Here is a 23,036-nt window from a genome sequence, read left to right as displayed (position 1 = left end):
GAGCTAGATACAGTGTACAAACAAACCAAGTAAAGAAAGGCACATTCTTCCATTCAAAAACGTGTCCTGGCTTCGTTTCAACTAAGCCAACGAATTGCGACCAAGCAATTTTTTTTAACCTCCTTGATTGCGACGACCCGCCGGTGGCCGGCGGACGAAACGCTGGGCCGACTGACTCTGTCGGCCGGGGAGCCGTGCAGTAGCGCAGCCGTGGCGTAGCCAATTGCCAGCTCATCCCCTCCTGACGTCACACGAAAACGCCACAGAAAATGGGCGAGCGTAAAGAGAGGAGGACAGCGTTTTCGAATTAGTTTTTCTACTAAATAAAATCGCGTAAACGCGCCTAGAGTGGTCGAAACATGGCCTGGGGACTCCGGACTACAATTTGCGCTAGTAATCCCGCAATGTTTACATATCACTTCAGTGTCCCTTTAAATTTTGCTCGGACTCGCCAGCTTCGGACTCTTCGAAGCTGGCGAAAAGTATACCAGACTACCAGGGACCATAATGCTAACAGTGCCTGTCATTTAATATCACGCAACATGCCGAACGAAAATACTTACCATCCAGTATATAGTTACAATGTCCCGTGAATGAATTCTGAGGCGTGGCGTTCTTATTATTGGGGTCTGTACTCTTGTCGCATTGTTTAAGTCAAACGCAACCGTTCTTGTTGGTGGCTTGTTTTGAAAACGTTTTTGGATGAATGGAACAAGTGCTTGGGCTCTCAGTTCTACGGGACTTTCTATCGGATTGATGATGTCCAATGTTGCTGTTTCTTCACAACGAAAGTTTTTACCACCATATAATTCGTGCTCTGGCCCAAACTTTTCACACTTCAGTAAATCTACAGTTGCAGAGACTGGATCTCTGAAAAAAAAGCAGCAAAACAATTTTCGTACGGATTCTTACCAGAAGCGAGTGTGTCTGTCGGAGTATGAGTATGAGCTGGGTGTCAAACTCTGCTAATAGCAGTTCAGTAACGGTTCTACTTAGGTAACGTACTTGTAATGTTTAGTTCTGTAACAAATGAATCACGTGCTTAACAGGTTCTTCAAGTGATTAAAATTGTTAGGTAAACTCCCAGAAATGTTTTGTATTTAAGAGGGACCATAAAAAAGGTATTTATAATATTGCGTCCGGTTTCTAAAAGGTGTGGAAGTTTGAATTAAACTATCAGCAATTAATACAGATACAAATAAAACGGATGCAGTGATGATTTAGCAGGTGCTCTTGTGCCGTGCCTTTATGTTGTCCTTGGGAGTACATAAAGGCACCGGCAGGAGATATGAGCGTGTAATTTGTTATAAAACCCGTTTTTAGATGGAACGCTCAACTACACTACATAATTAAATCTGATTCATTACATTGCCATGACCTTGAGCAGCTAGCGTTCAAGCTGCGGCTTTCTTTCTTGTCACTTCACTTGTTCGGAGCTTCGCCGGTGCGGTAAAACTTGAGTAGGTGAAGGTCAAACGGATGCTTGGCCTAAGCCATGTCGCCTCGCGGCGGCTGGGCCGTCTATCTAGGCCAGCAGCTGGGCAACCAAACAACGTCCGTAGGACGGAATGCGCCTACCACTTATAAAAACAATGCACTGACTAAGTTTACAAGAATAAATATCATAGCAATGCACGATGCACGCGCAAGCAAGTGCTGCTTTGCTGAAGCTTGGTTTCTCAGCCTCGTCACCTACGGCGTCCAGGCTCGGCTGCTTGTGCGCTTCCTTGGGAGGAAAATAAACGATTATTCGAAAGGGAGAGGAAATAAACGTTTATTTAAATCAGCAGGGAGATTGTACTGAAGCTTGAAGGAGGCATCCTCAGTCCAGCATGCGTTGCGCGCGGGTAGCATCGACAGCCCTTTGAGCCAGTCGAAGCTGGTAGTGCAGGCCGGTGCTCGCCAAGGCGCTCTCTGAAAGGTTCCAGTAGAAAGTTGGAGGTTGGGAGGAATCCGACACCATCCGACCATATCGTGTTGCGTGCCGGGGTCTCCGCAAAATCGGTAAATCAGGGAGTTCTGGCTGTTAAAAAGGTGAAGCCGGACAGGATGAAGGAACGTATTCGTCTGGAGAGCGCGTAAATGATGTCCGTGGTCTCGGCTTGAGATTTGGGGGGGGGGGGGGGGGGGGGAAGGGGCCGGGGGAGTGGGGGAGCGAGGGTCTGACGCGACAGCCAGTATTGCTGCGGGATCTCTGTGTAAGAGGTCAAGGGCTGCATGCACTCTAGTTGAGCAACGCTGCTCTGGGCGCCTGCTCGGTGGGTCAGTTCTCGAGCGATGGCATCAGCCGCCTCGTTTCTAGGGATATTGTGATGGGCCGGAGCCCATACAATACTTATTAAACTTTTCGGGGCTGCTTCTGGATGATGCGTATCGTGCTTGTGTGCAGGCGTCCCCGAGCGAAATTTCGACGAGCCCGCTGAGAGTCAGGGAAAATGACCGCTGCATTAGTTTGTACCACGGCGACGGTGGTGGCCACTTCCTTCGCTTGAGTAGTATTGTCGCCGGCAAGAGAGAGGATGCAACGGTGCTTGTTTTTGACGACTACAGTGGATACCATAGCAGACGTACATAGGAAAGACGCCGCGTCCTTGTACGGCGTTGTTGGTTGATTGCCATAGATCTCGTATGTAGATTTTGCTCTGGTTTCCCTCTTGTAGACGTGGTGCAAGGGGTGCATACTACTGGGCAGGGGTCTACCGTGATGTCTTTACGGAATTCGTGCGGTAGGTATATCGAGAGTGGAGGTGGGTGGTAGAGTGGAGCCGAGAGTCTCAGAGGTGAGGGTATCACCCTCGCCGTTTCTTTTACCCCCAGCATCGCTGTTTGGTTGCTCAGATGACCCTCAATTACCTCCTGGGCAGTCCTATGAATGCCGAGCCGAAGAAGTCTTAGTTGGAGGTGGAGAACGGAATCATCTAGCTCCGAGAACAAGTCGCAAGGGTGCAAATGTTCAAGGAAAGGCCAATTTGCTCGTAACACGCGGTCCAGTTTTTGCTTTCGCTCGCGCTGATTTAGGTTTGATAAGCGAACGCGCAGACATTTGTTGATAAAATTCCAGTCATCCGTACGGAATCTTCAATCCTGCTGACTGCCAAACACCTACATTTCGGCATGAGCACCGGCTCGACACCTTAGCACATTAGTAGGACACACGTTATAATACGAACGGTGTACATTTATCAGTTGTAGCGTGACTAAAAAAACCTTCACCAACCAGGCAAGAGCTGTAATTCTCTGTTTGGTAAGCTGGGGTAATTCTTTAGCGATAGTGTTCTCGAAGGTGCGTGCGAACGTTGTTGTAAATGTCAGCCACTCCATTACTGCTATGCCCACTGGAATGCAATTACAGATCGCTATTAAACTGTGTGCGTCATTATTATTACATCTGTGCCTTTTCTTACCCAACACTGTTCTTATTGGCGCACTGCAGAAGCTCATGACACATTTTGCGCTCACAAACAGGAAGGGTAAATCTTATGTGCGAAGCAGAAGATGGAACCGTTTTGTAAAGTTTTTTTTTTCAATTATTGTACAGCAGTACTTCCCCGAGAACTATTAGCAGTCACAGTAAGGCAGCCGCGTGCCCAGTGAATACAACTGCATTTCTGAAAATAAAGTAAGTAACGGTAGTATAGACAAGACAGCAGAACGAGCAGAAAGAATGAGCGCTGGGTAAATTGACCATGTGGGGCCGTCCTTCCTCTCTGCATATCGTCTGCTTCAGTGCTTTTTTTTCCAATGGCAAAAGACATAGTGCCTGCAAAGTCTGCGTACAGAGTAACTCGCAAAACAAATCAATGCATTGCATTCGCCAATGGCTATCTGTGCAATATATTATCATTCCCATGTTTCGTTACAAAACTTGAACATTTATCCTCTACGTGTCCTTACAAATTGACAATTATACCAGCCACCACGACACTTGCTGCCTTCTTACTGGTGGCATCTTTGATTGTGAATGGTCGGAAAAAGAAAAGTATGATCACAGAGCTACCTCAAACATTTGGGGTTTTGCTCGTTCCGCGACTGCGCGGTATACTGTTCAACCGCGTGGTTATTTTTTTCTTTTTTCTACAACGCACACACAAGGGTAGCGCCGGAGGTCACGGGTTCATTAGGAACCCAGTGCCGGGGCTCGGGGTGATTTGGCAGAAGGCTCCGCAGGGCGATTGCGTTGAAGTTCTCGAAGATGGTGATCAATTCGACAAACTCTACACGTTCTTTATGTAAGACCAAATCGAATCAAATCAAATCAAATTGGCAATTTTTTTTTCTTTGACAAAAGAAGGAAACAACCGTAAAAAGCAGCGGTTAGAAGTTGCTTGACGAGTCTACGGACCCGGGCCTTTACAACAACAACGGCATGCCCGTATGCGATACTAATAATTTTACCCATCTTGTGAAAAGCAGAGCGAAAAACAGCTGCAAACAATACAACAAATTACAGGCGCCCACACTAACGCGTAAGACGTGAAGGGAGGGAAGCCACAAGAAGCCATCACGGCCATCACGACGATTTAAGCCCGCGAATGCAGCCGATTTGCTACTTCTTCGCTGCCGTAAGGACGTTTACTCGACACACTAACTTTCTTGCAACTTTTTGGCAAGAAGAGTGTAAAATGTTGTCGGAGTATGTCGGAGAGTTAGCCCGCGACGCACCGCCCTGCAATGCGATGCACGTTGCGAAGCACGTCCCTACGATTAGTCCACAGCGAATCCGAAGCTGTGGACTAATCGCAGGGCTGCTTTTTGATAAATGGGTGTCTGTTTTGGGGGTTTGAGAACTCCTATATCAACTAGCTCTGGTCTCAAAACTCGGTTATATCCCCTCAGAGTTGGCTCTAGTCATGGGCACGCTAAGGAGATCAACGTTATGTTCTGGCAATAGCAAGTGAAAAACTCATTTCTCGAGGTACTTACTTCAGTAATGAATACCGAGTTTTAATGTTTCCGAAATTGCGATAATTTCGTGAAAAACAAGAGGATTCAGGACAGCCTTCCACAGCCAATTAATTCCGGTAGTCGAACTTCTCTTTTATATTCTTTCGTGTTTCGAAAAACACAACGCTCTGAAGACCATTATTATTACAGGAATGCCTAATTTACAGTTTTGTCACATCGTAGAATCACTATATGCAGGGTTGCAGTTAAGATGAGTTTCTATGATGGCATGACGGGAAGAGCGGGAAGCAATTGGCACTGCCCGTGAAACACAGGTGATCGTGAACACGTCTCTAAACAGCTTGAAATATCTTAAAACGGCCAATCACACCCAATGAAGTCTTGTAAACATTCAGCACGAGCTGTGTCAAGAAGTTTATTCTAAAAGCTTTTAGGCTCTTTTGATGAGAACACAATAGTTGGTAGTATACAACAATATGTCCTGAAAACGTCCTAAACCATGTTGCTGTGTCGTTATTTGTCTTCTACACAAGCCGAATAGGGCACCTCTGTGGCAAGCACAATATTTGTATGTTTTTTGAATTCGTTCCTTGGGCTCGTGCGTTGTGCTATGCCTGGTCTTATTGCCCCACGTACCCGCATAGTGAGGAAGGAGAAGATTAATTAGGTCAGTTTGCCTATTTTATTGCAGTTTCTGGCATTGCCAAAGCCAAAAGGGGGTCATGAATTGCCGTTTGTAGAGAAATATGAAGCAACCAATTGTTGGCTCGAAAAACGAACAGTTGAGGGAGTAAACGAGCTATAGTTGTAACAAAAACTGCGTTATGCGATAAAGTGTCGCCGCGTTGACGGAAGCAGACAGCACAATTCTCCCGCCACGGAAAATCACTTGTTGCTCTGCAGAGTGCTCAAGCTAAACACTCGTTTTTTCTACAGTGTCTGAGGATGTAAAAGCAACTCATCATTGAGCAGCGGTAGAAAAATACCTGCCCACAAGTTCAATCTCGAGGTGCATTACCAGAACCGTAGCAAGCTAGAAAGCCCGCGCTGTACCGTAACAAAAAAAAAAGGTTTAGTCAATGGCGCTTGCGCGTTAATAAGAAGTTTATTTTATTTCATGAACATCTTACACATCTGTTATGATCGTCTCAGGGGAAACCCCAGAAGTAAGGACGTTACGAAGGCGCCCAGACAGGGCGGCCGCGCTGGGCGCCGCGAAGAAGGAGCAGACGCAGTGTTGGTGTAGAGACGACTGGCTTCCCACGCCAGAAATCGGGGGAGCGTTTATTGTTTACAAGAGATCGCCCTCTCCCTCGTTTGCCCCACGCCCGAGAAACGGAGCAGTGGCGGGCACAGGCGGCCCCTCGCTTGCAGCCTCTCGCTTCGTAGTACAGTGGAATACACGAATATAACAACATCAAAGGGTAATTTTGTGTCAATAGTATCAGAGGTATTTTTTTTAGTTTAGAAGTTTGTAAAGACAGCTTCTAACACTACCAGGGTGCCCCTGTCGCTTCGATTCAAATGTCAAGCGGATGAGCAACCGCCTGCAGTAGCGCTCGTTGTACGCGGAGCATTTGGCGTGTTTGTGTGGTGGTTTGCGCAAAATGATCCCTTTAGCAAAGGAAATAGCTAAATGTCCTGATTAGTGCTTGTTGAATATACCTTGTTCGTGCTTTTGCATACGTAAAAACGGCCACTTGCTCATTGAAATATTCAAAAGTAATTCGGCGAGAAGAAAAATGTGGTAAGTAGGATTTGCTTATGGTCATGGTTTAATATCTAGCACAGCACCGTACCGTACGGCAATGTTGCGAAATCTGCGCGCAGCAACTTCGCAACACCGGCACCCACCTTTACGGCTCCGGCTGGAGATCTTCGTCCTTCGATTTCAAGAGAGTTTTAGAGCAAAGCTGTATAATGGTTTAATCTCCGTTGGGAAAAACGCATGGCGCCAAGAATATACTTATACACTACAAGCTTCGCTCCTCCCCAGGTTTCATGTTAGTGTAGAGTGCCCCGGACTTTTTTCTTGCCGTGGGCCCCCTGTAACGCTTCAGAATATTACACTTTTCCAGATGGGGTGAAAAGTGGCAAGTGTTGCAAGGTATAACCAGGTCGCTGCCCGTAAATGATCACAGGTAATTAGTGGTCTCTCAAACGCGATCATTCACACATAAGCATTTCGTAAACGACTGTATCAACGCAACGAACATAAGTGCCTCACACGCCTTCTATTTTGTTGGGCTTGTGCGAGACATCTTCGGCGTAAGCAATGACCCGAGCATTAGGCCCTAGCTACGAGCCCAAGTGGAGATGGGCAACACAAATGGTGAACTCACGGAGCACAACTGTGGGTTTACCTCATGCGTTCTCACTAAATGCCACGTCATAGCTTCACACGACCTCTCGCGCACTGCGCGCTCCACTCACGGCACGCGTAGCAGCCATGTGCGCGGCTTGAGCATTGTCTAGAACTCAGTGAAACATAAAGGAAGCTCACAGCAATGTATGGCATCTCCCCGCTCCTCCATCTCTGCCGCCGATCTCATCGCCCCCGTCGGTTACGGCAGAGACGAATTGGGATCCTCTAATACCGGGTTTGAGCTTCCCTTTAATTTATAAAGAGTTTTTACTCAAGTGCTTCACCAGTACAATTCAACCAAGTACCATTCATGGATTATGCATTGATTTACCTTAGCAAAGAATATCTGTTTGATGTAACAACGGTTCCGTACACTTAACTTGTCTCTGGTTACACCCTTTGTAAAGCCATGTGTGGGAATTCAAGTCAAGTCACATGGGTAATCATTGTTGGCGTCGTTTAGAGCTTCACTTTTCTACAACATTCAGAGAGTGGATTGGCGCCATTTCTTTCACTTTGAGGTGGTTTTCCCTTTCCTTCGCTTGACTCTTCCAGAAGGCTCTCGGCCAAACTGTGCAAGGCTTTACTGGAGACACCAGCGGCCACCAGTCGTCCTTCGTCAATGCAGAAGCTCGACTGCACCGTGTTTCAACAGGAGTTGCTATAGAAATTCCTCAAGGGTGTTTCCACATTTTTGCACTTCACTGGCTTTGTATTCGTCTATGTGTAAGAAAGCAAGCCTTTTTGATCCTGCTATTACGAACAAAATAGACTTGCTTTGAGGACGTCCCGTGTCTTTTCAAAGTCCGACATCTGGCAATCCATTTCTGGGCACAGGGATAGGGCATTATGAACATATAAAACTTGATTCAGTGACAATCTTGAAGCCACACAAACCTTCGTCTTGAAAGAGAGATAGCAATAATTTGTTTGCCCGACCCGATCGATGACCTTACCATTGTTATGTCGCAGCTCGTTCCCTCATATTTATGATTCTCGAGTACGTTTGAAAGCAATTTTCACGTAAGAAATAAACTTGAGGAATAAGCGTCGGTTACCCTAGGTTGCACAGCTGACGCCCTCAGAATGCAGCAAGTCCTCCAATTCGACATTATCGGGTGCACAAACATTCTCAGGTTGCAAAGAACGGATATAGTAGCAATCACACTATTGAGAGCTTTCGTAGTTTCCAAGTCGCAGTTTTGGTCTTGCGGTGAAGGACCGCTGACCTAGAGTGTCTGCATACCTAGTCAGGTGTTCGACGGAAGTCTGTCTGTTCTCGTTGTGAGATTATAACGAAGCTTCTAAGACATACCAAATCAAATGCACAGTTTTAAAGTTATGGAATATGAGAAAGATCCCGTATGAAATCCGAAACGTCAAAATTGCGCATTTTCATTCGTTCATGATCGCAACTTCGAAATGTTCTGCCTAAACTACTCTACCAAATATATTACATCGGAAGATAAGGCTAGAACTATATGTACATTATATTCAAGGTGCATTTACAGTACAGGTGGATGAACAGATTTTTGCAAACAAAGCGGGATCCAGTTTTGTTGGTTAATAGGGTTCAGGAAGGATATTTCTTCGTGTCGCATTTTTTGAGCAGCCATTTCCGCCATTTGCGCGATCTACCGCTTCGTGTTTTGAAGGCAGACATTCAAAGCCCAGATGTGCCCTGGCACAGTGCCCCTCTTTTCTGCGTTTGCAAGCGTAATCATGTGGTACTCGTACGCCTAATGTGGCGACGTAGATTTATTTCACGTTCGTTAAACAAAACTTCCCATACCGGCTTTCAAATATATGCCTATCTCTATCCCAGAAACGATGAATGCCTAGCATTTTTCTCCCTCTTTACCACAGCTATTTTCAAGGGTTGTACTGCAATCAAACTTTCATGCCCTCCGCATGCATGTCACGCATGATTTGCAATGCCTGAACTTAGCGGCAGGATAGACCTGAATTTAGCCGAAACGCATTTATTTACGCACGTTGTTATAATTCAGATGTGGAACTAAGAAATGTTTTATATATACCCCTACACGAACAAAAACATTAACGAATTGGAGAAGGTTCAGAGGAGGGCTGTTCGTTATATTTATAATAAATATAAAAGAAGTGATGCTCGGTCAGGTCTTATTGCACGCAATAAAATCCAACCACTACGCAGTACACGCCAAATTTCCCGCTTAGCTTTTCTGGAATCCCCAATTAAGTGTAAGACTGGATTATCACCCATTCCATTCCTTTAGTCCGTTAGCCACGAGGAAAACACGACGCACGCATAGCCATAGTTTATCCCCATTTTTCGCCCGAACAAATACCTTTAAATTTTCATATTTTGCTCGCACGGTAAATGACTGGAATATATTGCCAGTAAGAACTTTTAGTGGAAATTACACGAAAGCCCTACAGGATCACTTTAGCAACTTTTAATTACTGACGTTCGGGTGTTTAGCGACGCTTCTAAAAGTTGTACGTGATTGCCACATTTTCTAGTTTTATTTGAATTGGAAATTATGTTTGTACGAAAATTTAATTTCGCCGTGGCCTGTTTATTTTGTAGTCTCTAAGTGAATTCTGAGTTGATTTTACCCCGTTGATTTTATTGCATTGTATTGCAATGTATGTGCGCGTACATTCTTGTTGTTCGGCCCGTCCTGCTTGGACCATTTACTTGGTCTGCGGTATTGTGTACATATATATATATATATACATATATATATATATATATATATATATATATATATATATATATATATATACAAAGTAAGAAACCTCGGTAACAGCAACAGCGGAGGGTTTATTTCGACGTTTCGACTTCGAGACAAGTCTTCTACAGGAATGATCATTCCTGCAGAAGACTTGTCTCGAAGTCGAAACGTCGAAATAAACCCTCCGCTGTTGCTGTTACCGAGGTTTCTTAGTTTGTGTTCACCACGCCTTCGGCCCCATCGCCAGCATGCCAGTTATGTATATATATTTACATATATATATACATATATATATATATATATATGGCGGACTCGGCTGGGCGACGTGTGTGCAGCGGGATCGGCTGAGCGGTGTACCTTGGCGTAGCGGGACTCCAAGTAAAGGTGTGATCGAGGGGGCTCAGTGTCCTTCTGGGGAACCGCGGCCGGGTGCAAGAACCCCGGTACCACATAGGCGTGAAATGGCAATGGGCAGAGGCTGAACAGCAAGCTTTTGAAGCACTGTCTCGCGCAATCGCGACAACAGCGGCGTTAAGGATACCGGACCTTAACAAACAATTTGTGTTGCAGACCGATGCCAGCGACTATGGACTGGGCGCAGTGCTGATGCAGGAGTTTGAGGGCGTTCTCCGTCCGGTCGCATTTGCTAGCCATACGCTCACTCCGGCTGAGCGCAATTACACGGTCACAGAACGTGAGTGTCTGGCAATTGTGTTTGCACTAAAGAAATTTGACATGTATCTTGACGGTGCCTCTTTCACCATTCAGACAGACCACATGGCATTAACGTGGCTGCAGCGTTTGCAGAACCCTGCTGGTCGTCTTGCGCGCTGGGTGCTTGCGCTTCAGCGCTACGATTTTACTATCCAGCACAGGAAGGGTTCGCAGAACCAAGTCGCTGACGCGCTATCGCGCGCACCCCTGCCGCCATCCTCAGACGCGGCAGCGCCGGCACTGGTGGCTGCAGTGGATGCTGACGCACGCTGGGGTACGCTGGTGAGCAGGGCAGATCTTCTCGCGGCGCAACGTGCCGACGGACTCTGCCGTAAGATCATTGAGCACGTCGGGGCACAGGGCGCAGCTCCCACCAGCAACAGCGGTGAGTTTGATACATATGTGTTGGCGGAAGACGGTCTCCTGCTACGGTATATCCCGCAGGACGATGACGAAGCTAATTCCCCATTCCGCGCTGTTGTACCGCGTAAGCTTCGGAGGGCTTTCATCCGCTACTTTCATGATTCAGCTCTGGCTGGACACAGCTCTGGCAGCAAAACTTATGAGAAGTTATGTCGGACTGTCACGTGGCCGGGAATGAGGCAGGATGTGCTGCGGTACGCCAGGAGCTGTCACGTGTGTCAGACAGCGAAACCCCGAGTCGGTTGCCCGCCCGGATTGATGCAGTCTGTTGAGAGTAAGAGCCCCTGGCAAATCGTTGCTTGCGATATCATGGGCCCTTACCCCCGCAGCCCGCGTGGGAATTGTTATTTGTTTGTGGTGACGGACCATTTCACGAAGTGGGTAGAGCTGTTCCCGCTACGTACCGTCAATACACCGAATGTATGGAGGTGCCTAATGGAAGTGTTTTCGCGCTTTGGGTTCCCCGCACAGCTCATAACGGATAATGCTACGTATTTTACGAGCAAATTGTTTGAGGACAACTGCCGAGCTGTAGGCGTGAAACACAAACGTACGACCACCTATCACCCTCAGACAAACATAACGGAGCGTGTGAATCGCAACCTCAAGGCGATGCTAATTGCTCATACGGAGCAACACAAGAATTGGGATGCTAAGCTGCCTGAGATTGCATTTGCCACTCGCACCACGGTGAATCGTTCAACCGGGTTTACGCCGGCTTATCTGAATTACGGTCGGGAGATGCCATTTCCTCTCGACAGGACACTTCCAGAAACGGACGCGGGTTCTGGTCTGTCGCCTCATGCTGTGGCCGTCCGCCAGCGCCTGCGTGACGCGATACAGGCTGCCCGGGAGCAGCTTGATGTTGCTCGTCTCCAGCAGGCGGAGCAGTACAACCGGGGTCGTCGAGATGTTCAGCTTGCGGTTGGCGACATGGTTCTCCGGCGCACTCATCCACTGAGCGACGCTTCATGCAAGTTCTCCGCGTCGCTAGCTCCTAAATGGGAGGGCCCTTTTACCGTAAGCGAGAAGCTGTCTTCCATCACATATCTTTTACGCAACAACAGGACCGGTGAACATGCAGGCCCGGTTAATATAGCCGACCTTAAACGGTACCACGCGGACTGATCATGTTTTTCTTTTCAGAGGACGCCTTCGCCTAGCGTTGCGTATGAGCGCTAGCGAAATAACAGAATTAGTTTTTTTTTACTATCCACATTTTCTTTTTTCTCCTCTGTTTATTCTTGACCTGTCTTTTCTGTAAAGCCTTGATCAGTCCTTTATGGTTATTGTGGGGTTCACTTGTTCCGTAGTACCAGCTTGACTTCCTCTTTTTTGTCCCCTTTCAATATTTTCTGTTTGTATGTTGTTCTGCACGCTCTCGTAGATGCCCCCGCTACCACGCAATCTTCCTGGGCCCTCTCGGGGATGGGGTCATTCTGCGTACGCACAGGCCCGTTTCCATCCCTGGCTTCCCCGGGCGCCACGTCACCGCCCTCCAACACTTCGCACCGTCGCCACCTGGACGGTCGTGGAGGCAGATCGCTCGGTTGGCTGGGTGTCCCGCCTCCCCTGGGAACTCCAGCCCCGTCCTGAACGTGGCGATCCCGCGGCCGATATCCCAGAGCCTTTCCGGGGCCGTTTACTCTCGGATCGACATCCCCAGGAACCTCCATCCATCTATACGGCAGAGGAGCTCCGTCGCCTTTGCCCTTACTGCCGGGTGCCGCAAATCCATGTGCCCACGCACCTGGCAGGTGCTCTGCACCGTGACTGCATGACTGCCGCCATTGCTGCAGCGTCGGCCTCCGCAGGACCCCGAACTGAAGACTCAGTCGCTGCTGCCTTTGCCCTGCTGCTTCACCACCGCCCGGACCTCCTCCGCGACCCTCTCCCGGCCGACCACGTCATCGACATGCCCGACGAGTCTTGACTTTGTTTTTGGAGGGGGGGAGAGTGTGGGAACGGCGCGCAGACGAGGAGAAAGACGCTGTTCGGGGCACGCGCAGCGTGTGCGCGCTGGAGCGTGACGAGGGACTGAGGCAGTGCGTGCCTGGGCTTGGAGAAGATCAGACGTCTCGGGACGGGTTCGGGTCAGAGCTGACTAAAGGTGTGTTTTCTGGGGACTCGGTGTCTTTCTTGGGAGCCGCGGCCGGGCGCTAAGACCCCGGTACCACAATATATATATATATATATATATATATATATATATATATATATATATATATATATATATATATATATATATATATATATATATATATATATATATATATATATATATATATATACATATATATATATATATATATATTGTAACGTAGAGTATGAGCGGACGCCTCAGAGCAAGTAGACCTAACGCAGCGCTATCTGCCTATGCGGGTATGCGGTGCATCGGTGTAAGAAGACGAAGAAGCAGAAGAACGCTCGGCGTCTCGTCTCGCGGAACCCTGCTCTCGGCTCTTGCGTGTGCACGTCTCGACCGTGAATAAACCCATCTGTAAGCGGCTACCCACGAGTCGGCTATCTCCTTTACAAGTGGTAGGGGTGCGGGGTATCGATCCAGTCCTGGAACTCCGGAGCCGCAAATTCCCTTCAGTCATGAACACCGAAGGCAGCCAGAGCGCTACGCCTTTGCCGGCGACTGTGATGTGCTTCGCTTGCATACGTGAGCGAGATCCACCGGGCTTCAACGTGGCCGATGAAAATGATGCGGAAGATTGGCTGTCATCATTCGAGCCAGTGCGTACACATAATCAATGGAACGAAGCTATGAAACTAAGCAAAGTGAGCTTCTCCCTGCACGCCGTCGCTGAACTTTGGTACGGGAACAACGCGCATCGCTTCAAGACATGGGCTGATTTCAAGGCTGATTTTTTGTTTACTTTTGGCCTTCCAGCAGTCTGAAAGCTTCACGCAGAACAGCGCTTGCGCGAACATGCACAGCGCGGGTGAAACTTTCACAAGTTATATTGAAGATGTTGTCGACCTCTGCAAACGGATAAACAGCAGTATGACTGAACGCGACAAAGTCAAGCACATTGTGAAGGGCATTTGCGACGACGCTTTTCAGATGTTGCTGGCTAAAACCCGCAAACGGTTGGCGACATCATCAGTAATTTTGAGACTTACGAGGAGCTGCGCAAAGAGCGGGAACTCACGAGGCGCAAAGTCATGCATGAGCTATTGGCAAGCCTAGCCACTGATGCCCACAAAAATCCCGCCATGCTCCAGCACATCCAGGAATTGGTGCGAGAAGAGGTTGCTCGCCAGCTGTCTCTCTGCCGTACACGGAACCGCCGCGCTCCCCAGTTGCCGCTACTCTTTGAAACGTCATCCAAGAGCAGGTTGCCGAAGCACTCCCTTGTTTACGCCCGCATCCTCCTGTGGCCGCTCCTTTGACCTACGCCGACAACATCGCTAGATCATTTGCCGACGTCTCTGCGCCCAGGATTTTCCACGACGCCGCGCCGACACCATATGCTGAGGTCGCAGCGAGGCCCAGGATCAGCTTTCCCATGGCCACCCCTCGCATCACCACTGTGAGGCCATCGCCGCGTTCAGGATATCAAGCTGGCAATCCCTGACGCACGGCCGACAACCGTCCCATCTGTTTTTCGTGTAGCATTCCGGGACACGTGGCTCGGTACTGCCGTCGCAACATGGTACCCCCGTGAGGAATTCCCCCGAATAGTTACTGTTCCTCACCGCCTTTCAATCTGCCGCCCACTTGTCCCATGCTCGAGTCTGACCTGTCTGACCACCATGACTTCAACAATCATCGTTCGATGTCCCCACGGCGACACTCTCTGTCTCCGATACGCCGCCGTTTTGCCTCCAGCGACGCGGAAAACTAGATGCCGCAGTTCGAGAGGCAAGAACTGCGTCGTCATCAAACAGCCGAAGGCCGAACTTTTCCCCATCTAATGTAATTGATGTCGCTATCGAAGGTGTCGCTGCGGTCGCCCCCATCGACACTGGAGCCGCCGTTTCGGTTATAGACGAAACTTATGCCGCCGTTTCAAGAAAGTGACGACGCCACATTCGGGACTACTATTACGCGCCGCTACCGCAGAACACATATATCCCTTAGGCGCATGCACTGCACGAGTCGTCATTCAGGACATTCTGTACGTCATCGAGTTTATTGTTCTCTCATCGTGCTCACATCAAGTCATCTTGGTTTGGGATACCCTGTCACGGAACAAAGCTGTTATCAATTGCCGCCGTGCTGAAGTTGAATTCTCCCCCTTCCTGGGCTTTCTTGCTACCGGTTCCCCTTTTCAAAAACTTGTCGTTGCCGAGGATACCACTATTCCACCATCCGCTGCCGTCCTCGTGAGTTTATCCTGCAGCGCTGTCTCTGAGGGAAACATTCTCTTAAGGCCGTCTTCCCTGTTCGTTTATCGACGGTATATTTCGTTGCCCTTCGAAATGTTGACTGTTACGGACGGCCGCACCAGAATTGTTGTCGCTAATCCCGACTCCTGCCCCCGTTCCCTGCTCCGCGGTGAACGTCTCGGCACCATCGAGCCGACAGGCTCTTCCGTCGTCGTAGATGTGTCCGACGATTTGCCGCACGTTGAGATCGACGCGCTCTCTTTTCCATGTCCAACGTCGCCGCCTCCCTCGGAAGTTTTCCGTCATGCTATCGACGTAAATCTCCCTCCACAAGAACGAGACCAACTTCTGCACTTACTACATCGGTTCCATTCGTCCTTCGATTCTGCAAACACATCACTCGGCCGAACGTCAACTGTGACACACCACACCGACACCGGATCCCACGCACCTGTACGGCAGCGACCCTACCGCGTGTCCACCACTGAACGTCACATTATGGACAGGTCAGGCAGACGGCATGCTGTAGCGCGGTTTTATCCGCCCATCAAACAGTCCATGGGCCTCCCCTGTTGTCCTTGTCAAGAAGAAAGATGGCTCCATCCGCTTCTGTGTTGACTACCGACGTCTAAACAAGAATAATCGCAAGGACGTCTATCCTCTGCCACGAATAGATGATGCCCTCGACTGCTTGCAGGGAGCTGAATTTTTCTCCTCCCTCGACTTAGGCTCAGGTTATTGGCAAGTCCCCATTGCAGACGCAGATCGACCTAAAACGGCGTTCGTTATACCCAACGGCTTGTACGAATTTAACGTCTTGCCGTTCGGTCTATGTATCCCGCCCGCAACATTCGAAAGAATGATGGACAACATTCTTCGTGGCCTAAGGTGGAAGACTTGCATGTGCTACCTTGACGACGTCGTGGTATTTTCTCGGGATTTCTTGACGCATCTCGTACGCCTAGACCAAATACTGACGTGCATGTCGGCAGCAGGACTCCAACTGAATTTTATGAAAATGTCACTTTGGTGCTCGGCAACCGATGATCCTCGGCCACATCGTTAGCAAGGATGGAATCCTTCCCGATCCAGCTAAGCTTCGTGCGGTGGAGGAATTCCCGAAACCTACCACGCAGACGGCTCTTCGTAGCTTCCTCGGCCTGTGCTCTTATTTCCTCCGCTTCATCCGCAACTTTGCGTCTATCAGCGCTCTGTTAACTCAGCTCCTCGGTGGCGACAATGGCCTCTCAGCGTGGTCACCAGCTTGCGACGACGCGTTTGCCTCACAACGCCGTCTGTTGACATCTCCGCCCATCTTAAGGCGTTTCGACCCCACGGCCCCGACGGAAATCCACACTGACGCCAGCGGCATCGGGTTGGGAGCAGTCCTAGCCCAGAGGAAGCGCGGATTTGATGAATACGTAGTCGCCTACGCCACTCGCACCCTCACAAAAGCAGAGAAAAACTATTCAGTCACTGAGAAAGAATGTCTAGCCATCGTTTGGGCCCTTACGAAGTTCAGACCGTACCTATATGGCCGCCCATTTGACGTTGTAACCGATCACCATGCGCTTTGCTGGTTGTCCTCGCTGAAAGATCCAGCAGGTCGTCTTGCGCGGTGGGCTATCCGTCTGCAGGACTACAATATTCGTGTTGTATATCGCTCAGGGCGCAAGCACAACGACGCTGATGCCCTCTCGCGTTCTCATTGGACATCTGATGCTGACAGCGTTTCCGGCGCGAGCTGCTATGTAGCTCCCCTTGTAGCTGACTCCATGCCAACTGAGCAACGAAAAGACCCGTGGATCGTTGCCCTTTACTACCATCTGACCAGTGCCACCCCAACTGCAGCGTCTCCGGCACTAGGCGCCAAGCATCTCACTTTGCCATTCATAACAACGTGTTGTATCGACGCAACTACACACAAAACACAAGTTAGCCTGAATGGGAGTTTCTTGGCTGAAATACGTCTATTAAACTCACGACAGGCGGCCTGCTCCCACGTGTGGTAGTATGATGGTGGAAAAACTGCCAGTTTACACCGGGGGCCACAAGCCGTCGTAAATAAGCGCATTTACCACGGTTGTACCTCTTCACAAAATGCAGTATCTGGCTGTGATTACTGCGTTTGTCCTAATGGGAGTATTAAAAACTCCCACGCCACCTCCATTTCCTTCTCCTCCTCCTTCACCCCTTCCTGCTTTACGCGTCCTTACAAAATGGCTGCCAGTTGGTGTCGTGTGTCGTGTGAGCTCCAGCGCCCCCGAAAATTTATTGCCAGTGTGAACTTGCGGCCGGACGAACGGATGTGAAGTGCTTCCCAACAACCGAAGCTCGTTGCGAACACTGTGGAACCAGCCTGGACTTACGTGCGACGGACTGCAACGTCGCCTCCGTGTCACCGACCTTCGACCCGACGGAATACGCCAGCGAGCCGACGCGAGGCCTAAATGCAGTGATCGCTGAGAGTGGCTCGTTAAAAACAATGCGGTTGTGCCTCTGCGAGGTGGTTGAAGGTAAGATTTTCACGTTTTTTGTTGTACGCAACATTTTGGCAGACTTGTGCCCCTTCTAGCGTCAAATAAACTCAACGTGTTTCCCGCGCCACTGCACGGGCGATTCTCCGCCACTGGAGGTGAGCGTTGTGCGTGAAAGACGGCACCATGCCCGGAACGTCATTGGGGAGGCCGAACGGTGTGAAAGCAATGCGTATTTGCGCGGGTCTCGAGCAGAACACTCACTGGTTCACACTCGCAAGCAGAATGAAAACTGTCCGAACTCTGGACAGCTGTTAGGTGTTTTTGTTAGGCTGTGTCTGTGGCTTACTGGCAAGCGAGGGTGAAGTTGGCCCGTCAAACGTCGCAGGACAGCCACTTTTCTTGAGAAGTATGTGTGGTGCCAGCCGCGCCTGCTACGAGGAGGGTGACTGCCGCGTGCCGCCGGCGATTAATTGCTTTCACTGGAAAGGGAGAAGGTCGGGGCTCCGTGGGAGCTCTCCGTACGCTAGGCGCGTGTAACTATAACCAGCAAACGCCATTCGAGGGAGCATTCTGTAGAGTCGACAGACGACTGCTTATTTTATTATTATTTTTTTTTTTTTTGAAGGGGGGCACGCACAGGCGTCACACCGACCGAAATTTTTCCTTAACTTTCGGTGAGGGGAGAGAGGGGCAGTGCGGGGGGTAAAACCTGAAGCTCGTTCCCAGAACACTACACGCAAGGAAAAGAGGGAAATGAAGCATTTTGAGAAGTTGGTCGCCACAAGAAAGGGTCGCGCACCTTTTTGAACAGCAGAACACTTCGTTTTGACGAACTAGTGAGCGCAGGTGTCTCGGACAGAAGTGCAATTTTGCGTAGCTTTAAACAAACATTCAGACATTACGGAAAGTTGGACACAAGAGTGACAAGTTCAGCGTCTTTACAGTGCCGTTTCTTTTTTTTTTTTCAGGTCAGATGCCCAATATTCTTATGTATTTGTTACCGCAGATTTAAAGCGTTTTGCTATCCCTCTAATGAATGTGCTGCTGTGGCTTCCAGAAGAACGTGCCAGGGGGTGCGGCAACGTCAGCGTTTGGGAGGCAGGTGCAAGCAAACAGCGCACCGACACCATGCTGACCTCATTGTTTGCAAATGGCTTTTTTTTTTCGTTGAGTGTTGTAGTAGATAAAGTTCTTACCAAGATACATTGTGTTCTCGATGTAGGTGTTTTGTTGATTCAGTGTTTTTATTGTCTTATTAACGTGTTCACACGTGTATCGTATCCATGTATTTTTTATGTAATAAATTGACTGTGCAGAAAACAAACTTTTCACGTTTCGCCATTCAACGTTTGAAGCGGAAAAAGACTAGAAATTACGTGATCCCCAACGAAAAATAAAAATGCGGCCTGTGCCCTTATTAAGAACTCCCAAATGCAGTAATAAATTCCACTGCAGCGCATATATATGAAGAGCACAAAAACACACAAAAAAAAACCTCGAATGCAGGTTAACACTGCTCCCAATGCGCCCCCTGAAAACTCCCAGTTGGAGGAAACAATACACTCCCAATGGTACCCCTGGAAACTCCCATTGTAGTGGCAGTAAAATGAAACTCCCATATGCTACTAAAAAAACTGCCGAAATAATGGGAGTAAGGCGAAACTCCCATTGGAAGGAGTTTTGAAAACTCCGAATTGGTACCGAGTTATGACACAATCCATTTACTCCCATTCCGGCTTATTTGTGTTCTGTGTGTATCACTCCGACGGGCACAAGTGGCTTCTCGTCATCCCCCGCCACTTGCGCTCAGAAGTATGTGGTTCCTTTCACAGTGAGCATCATTGCGTCCACGCCAGTGTCCTGAAGACCTACCCACGTCTTCGGCTCCGCTACTACTGGCGTGGCATGTACAGCTTTGTGCACCAGTAAGTTAGCTCATGCACACACTGCAAGCGCCGTAAATCCCCGCCTCAGCGTTCGTCCGGCCCCATGCAACCGTTACCTTGTCCAATGAGACCATTCGACCGCATCGGAATTGATCTCTATGGCCCTCTTCCTTGCACCGCGGCTGGCAACCGCTGGGTCATCGTAGCTGTTGACCATCTTACCCGGTACGCCGAGACTGCTGCGTTACCCGGTGCTACGGCCCGCGACGTTGCGTCCTTCCTTCTTCTCCATTTTATTCTGCGTCATGGAGCGCCCCGCGAACTCCTCAGTGACCGCGGTAAGGTTTTCCTATCGGAAGTCATCGAGGCGCTTTTGACAGCGTGCCGTACCGTCCCCCACACCACTATGGCCTACCATCCGCAGTGCAACGGCCTAACCGAGCGCTTCAACCGTACACTGGGCGACATGCTGGCTATGTATGTGGCGTCGGATCACTCTGACTGGGACGTCCTGCTTCCATTCGTCACATACGCTTATAATACCGCCACACAGTCCACAACTGGCTTTTCTTCCTTTTTTTCTTTTGTATGGGCGTGAGCCCTCCTGCCCCATCGACACGATTCTTCCATACCACGCCGATGCTTCCGAAGCCAGGCCGATTTCTGACGTTGTGAAACACGCCGAAGAGTGCCGTCAGCTAGCGAGATCCTTCACGACCGAAGAACAAGCTCACCAGAAGAATCGCCATGATGAGTCCACACCTGCCTCCTGCTTTTCGCCTGGCTCTCTCGTCTGGCTGTGGGTCCCGAATAAGTCACCTGGGCTATTCACTAAACTGCTTTCGCGATACGACGGCCCCTACCGCGTTGTTGAAGGCACGTCTCCAGTAAAAGTTCTTTCTTTGCTGGGGTGCCGACGAGCGGCGACATCTCCTCGCACTTCGCCGCTGGAGGATCCGACGCGGGGGTGAGAGAAGGCGCTGGCGTCTCCGCGGCCACGTCTGCGGCCTCCGCGGGCACCGGCGCCGGCGCGGGGTCATCGCCCTTCTTTAAAAGATGTTGGTGACGGTGCAGAAAAAAACCTGCGTGGCGTACGAACTGAACTTTTAAAGAAGGGCGATGACACCGCGCCGGTGCCCGCGGAGGCCGCAGACGTGGCCGCGGAGACGCCAGCGCCATCTCTCGCCCCCGCCGCGGATCCTCCCGCGGCGAAGTGCGAGGAGGTGGCGCCGCTCGTCGGCATCCCAGCAAAAAAAGAACTGAAACTAAAGCGTGGCAAACTGTTCGCATGGCGACGCAGTGAAACATCCTTCTCGCGAGGGGCACTATCAAATGCAGAGGATTTCCGGGGGCGCACGACGTTAAGTAGTTTGCGTTACGTTAATGTTGTTGCATTTGTGGCAACTGCTGACGAGAGAGCGCTCGTCAGCAGTAATTTGAATGAGTCAACGATATAAGGCGCGTGCGTAGCGTCCCATTCTGTGTCGGCTTTGTGGCGCAGTGGGTCGAGCACCATGTACATTGTGTTCCGCCCGCAGGGTCGAGGGATCGAAACCTGGCGCCGGATAATATTTCCTTCTATATAGTGTAGGAGGAGGGGTGCAGACAACGACGTTGCGGACTACAACGGTACAACGCGGGTGACATCGTAAGTTACTGAAATTCTCTGCATTTAAAGGGACACTGAAGTGATATGTAAACATTGCGGGATTACTTGCGCAAATTGTAGTCCGGCGTCCCCAGGCCATGTTACGACCACTCTGGGCGCGTTTACGCGATTTTATTTAGTAGAAAAATTAATTCGAAAATGCTGTCCTCCTTTCTTTACGCTCGCCCATTTTCTGCGGCGTTTTCGTGTGACGTCGCGAGGAGCCGAGCTCGCAATTGGCTGCGCTACTGCACGGCTCCCCGGCCTTCAGACAGAGTTAGTCGGCCCAGCGTTTCATCCGCCGGCCGCCGACGGGTCGTCGCAATTCGTTCGCTCAGTTGAAACGAAGCCAGGACACGTTTGTGAATGGAAGAATGGGCCTTTCTTTACTTGGTTAGTTTGTACACTGTATCTAGCTCCAAGTCAAGGTCGCTTCACACAAGCGCTGCACAAGCGCACATGCGACGCTTCGCTGACTGGTACGCCAGTAGGAAAATATAAGGCCTCTTGAAGGCGGGAGAAGAGTCAGCGAAGTCAATATAGGTACTAAGGAAATAAAATCAACTGTTAGTTTTACCGTACAGCGTAAAAATAGGGTGCGGGAAGCACTTTTTTGCGCTGGGCGAACAAGCACAGCGGTCAGCAGCACGACTACGCATCTGCGAACGCTTTTCCGTCTACGAAATGCAATTGCTACACGTGAGGTATTGTGGAAACTCGGGGGACGCTTACTGCACGAGCGCAATACAACAAATAGTCACCTAAGCTGCTTGAAATACCAAAACTAAATAAAAGTGTAAACTTGTTGTACAATATATACGTTATATTACGAAGGTCCGCGGAGCCCGTCCCGTGGCCGAGTGTTCTGGAGCTCTAGGTATATCATCGCAAGTGTTTTGCAAGTCACGAGTTCGAGTCCCCGCGGGTACGTGATTTTTCTTTTGTTAACTTTTTTGTTTTCTACCGATGTTTTCTACATTGAGTTCACCTTTTTTTGGGGCGCAACGTTCAGGGCTCCACGAACTAGTTTACAGAACGCGCGCAGGCTGGCACTGGCGCGCTAGCGAGTTCTCGTTGGCGTGCTGTTGCCATAAGCACCGACTGCTTGCGGGCAGTGGGCACAGGCCAGAATGAACAGACCCTTGGCCTGGTGCGAACACACTTTTTACGGTACAGGCATGAGTGAGGCAAGCTCCAAATATGGGGGAAAAGCGCATGACATTTGGGCATCTGCGGGTACGCGGAGGGCGTCCATGCACTGCGTAGGCCTCGGCTAGTGAATGCTACGATTCCAAGCCGTCCTGGGAGGCTTATCTTTATGCATTTTTACAGCTGACAACATGGCAGAAGCGCGGTACGATGATTACTGAGTTATTGAGAATGCCAATCCAACAACGCCACCGGTTGTGTTTTACAGAACCGAAACCGAAACTTGTTTGGTTGCTCACCTTGGGCATCGTCCAATCACGGTGCCCGCTCCTCCCAACGTCACAGCTTTAGTTGGTGCGGCCACCGCAAACCGCGCATGGTAGTTTTTCTTCTTTCGCGCTTTGTAAA

At 49.6% G+C, this 23,036-nt stretch overlaps 1 protein-coding gene across 1 annotated transcript in view; it reads right to left on the bottom strand.

Annotated features, from left to right (window-relative positions):
• The window catches only part of LOC144166537 (uncharacterized), a 127,214-nt gene that overhangs the window by 18,979 nt on the left and 85,199 nt on the right, over positions 1-23,036 (bottom strand). Inside the window, exon 5 of the mRNA XM_077696038.1 lies at positions 564-870. Coding sequence (XP_077552164.1) covers positions 564-870 — 307 coding nt within the window. The remainder of the gene's footprint in view (positions 1-563; positions 871-23,036) is intronic.

The sequence above is a fragment of the Haemaphysalis longicornis genome, unplaced genomic scaffold (genome assembly GCF_048455015.1).
Source record: "Haemaphysalis longicornis isolate Haplotype H1 unplaced genomic scaffold, Haemaphysalis longicornis Haplotype H1 scaffold_18, whole genome shotgun sequence".
In the NCBI taxonomy this organism is placed as follows: domain Eukaryota; kingdom Metazoa; phylum Arthropoda; class Arachnida; order Ixodida; family Ixodidae; genus Haemaphysalis; species Haemaphysalis longicornis.
The sequence above is the reverse complement of the archived record's forward strand: the minus strand, read 5'-3'. Positions and strand labels throughout refer to the sequence as shown.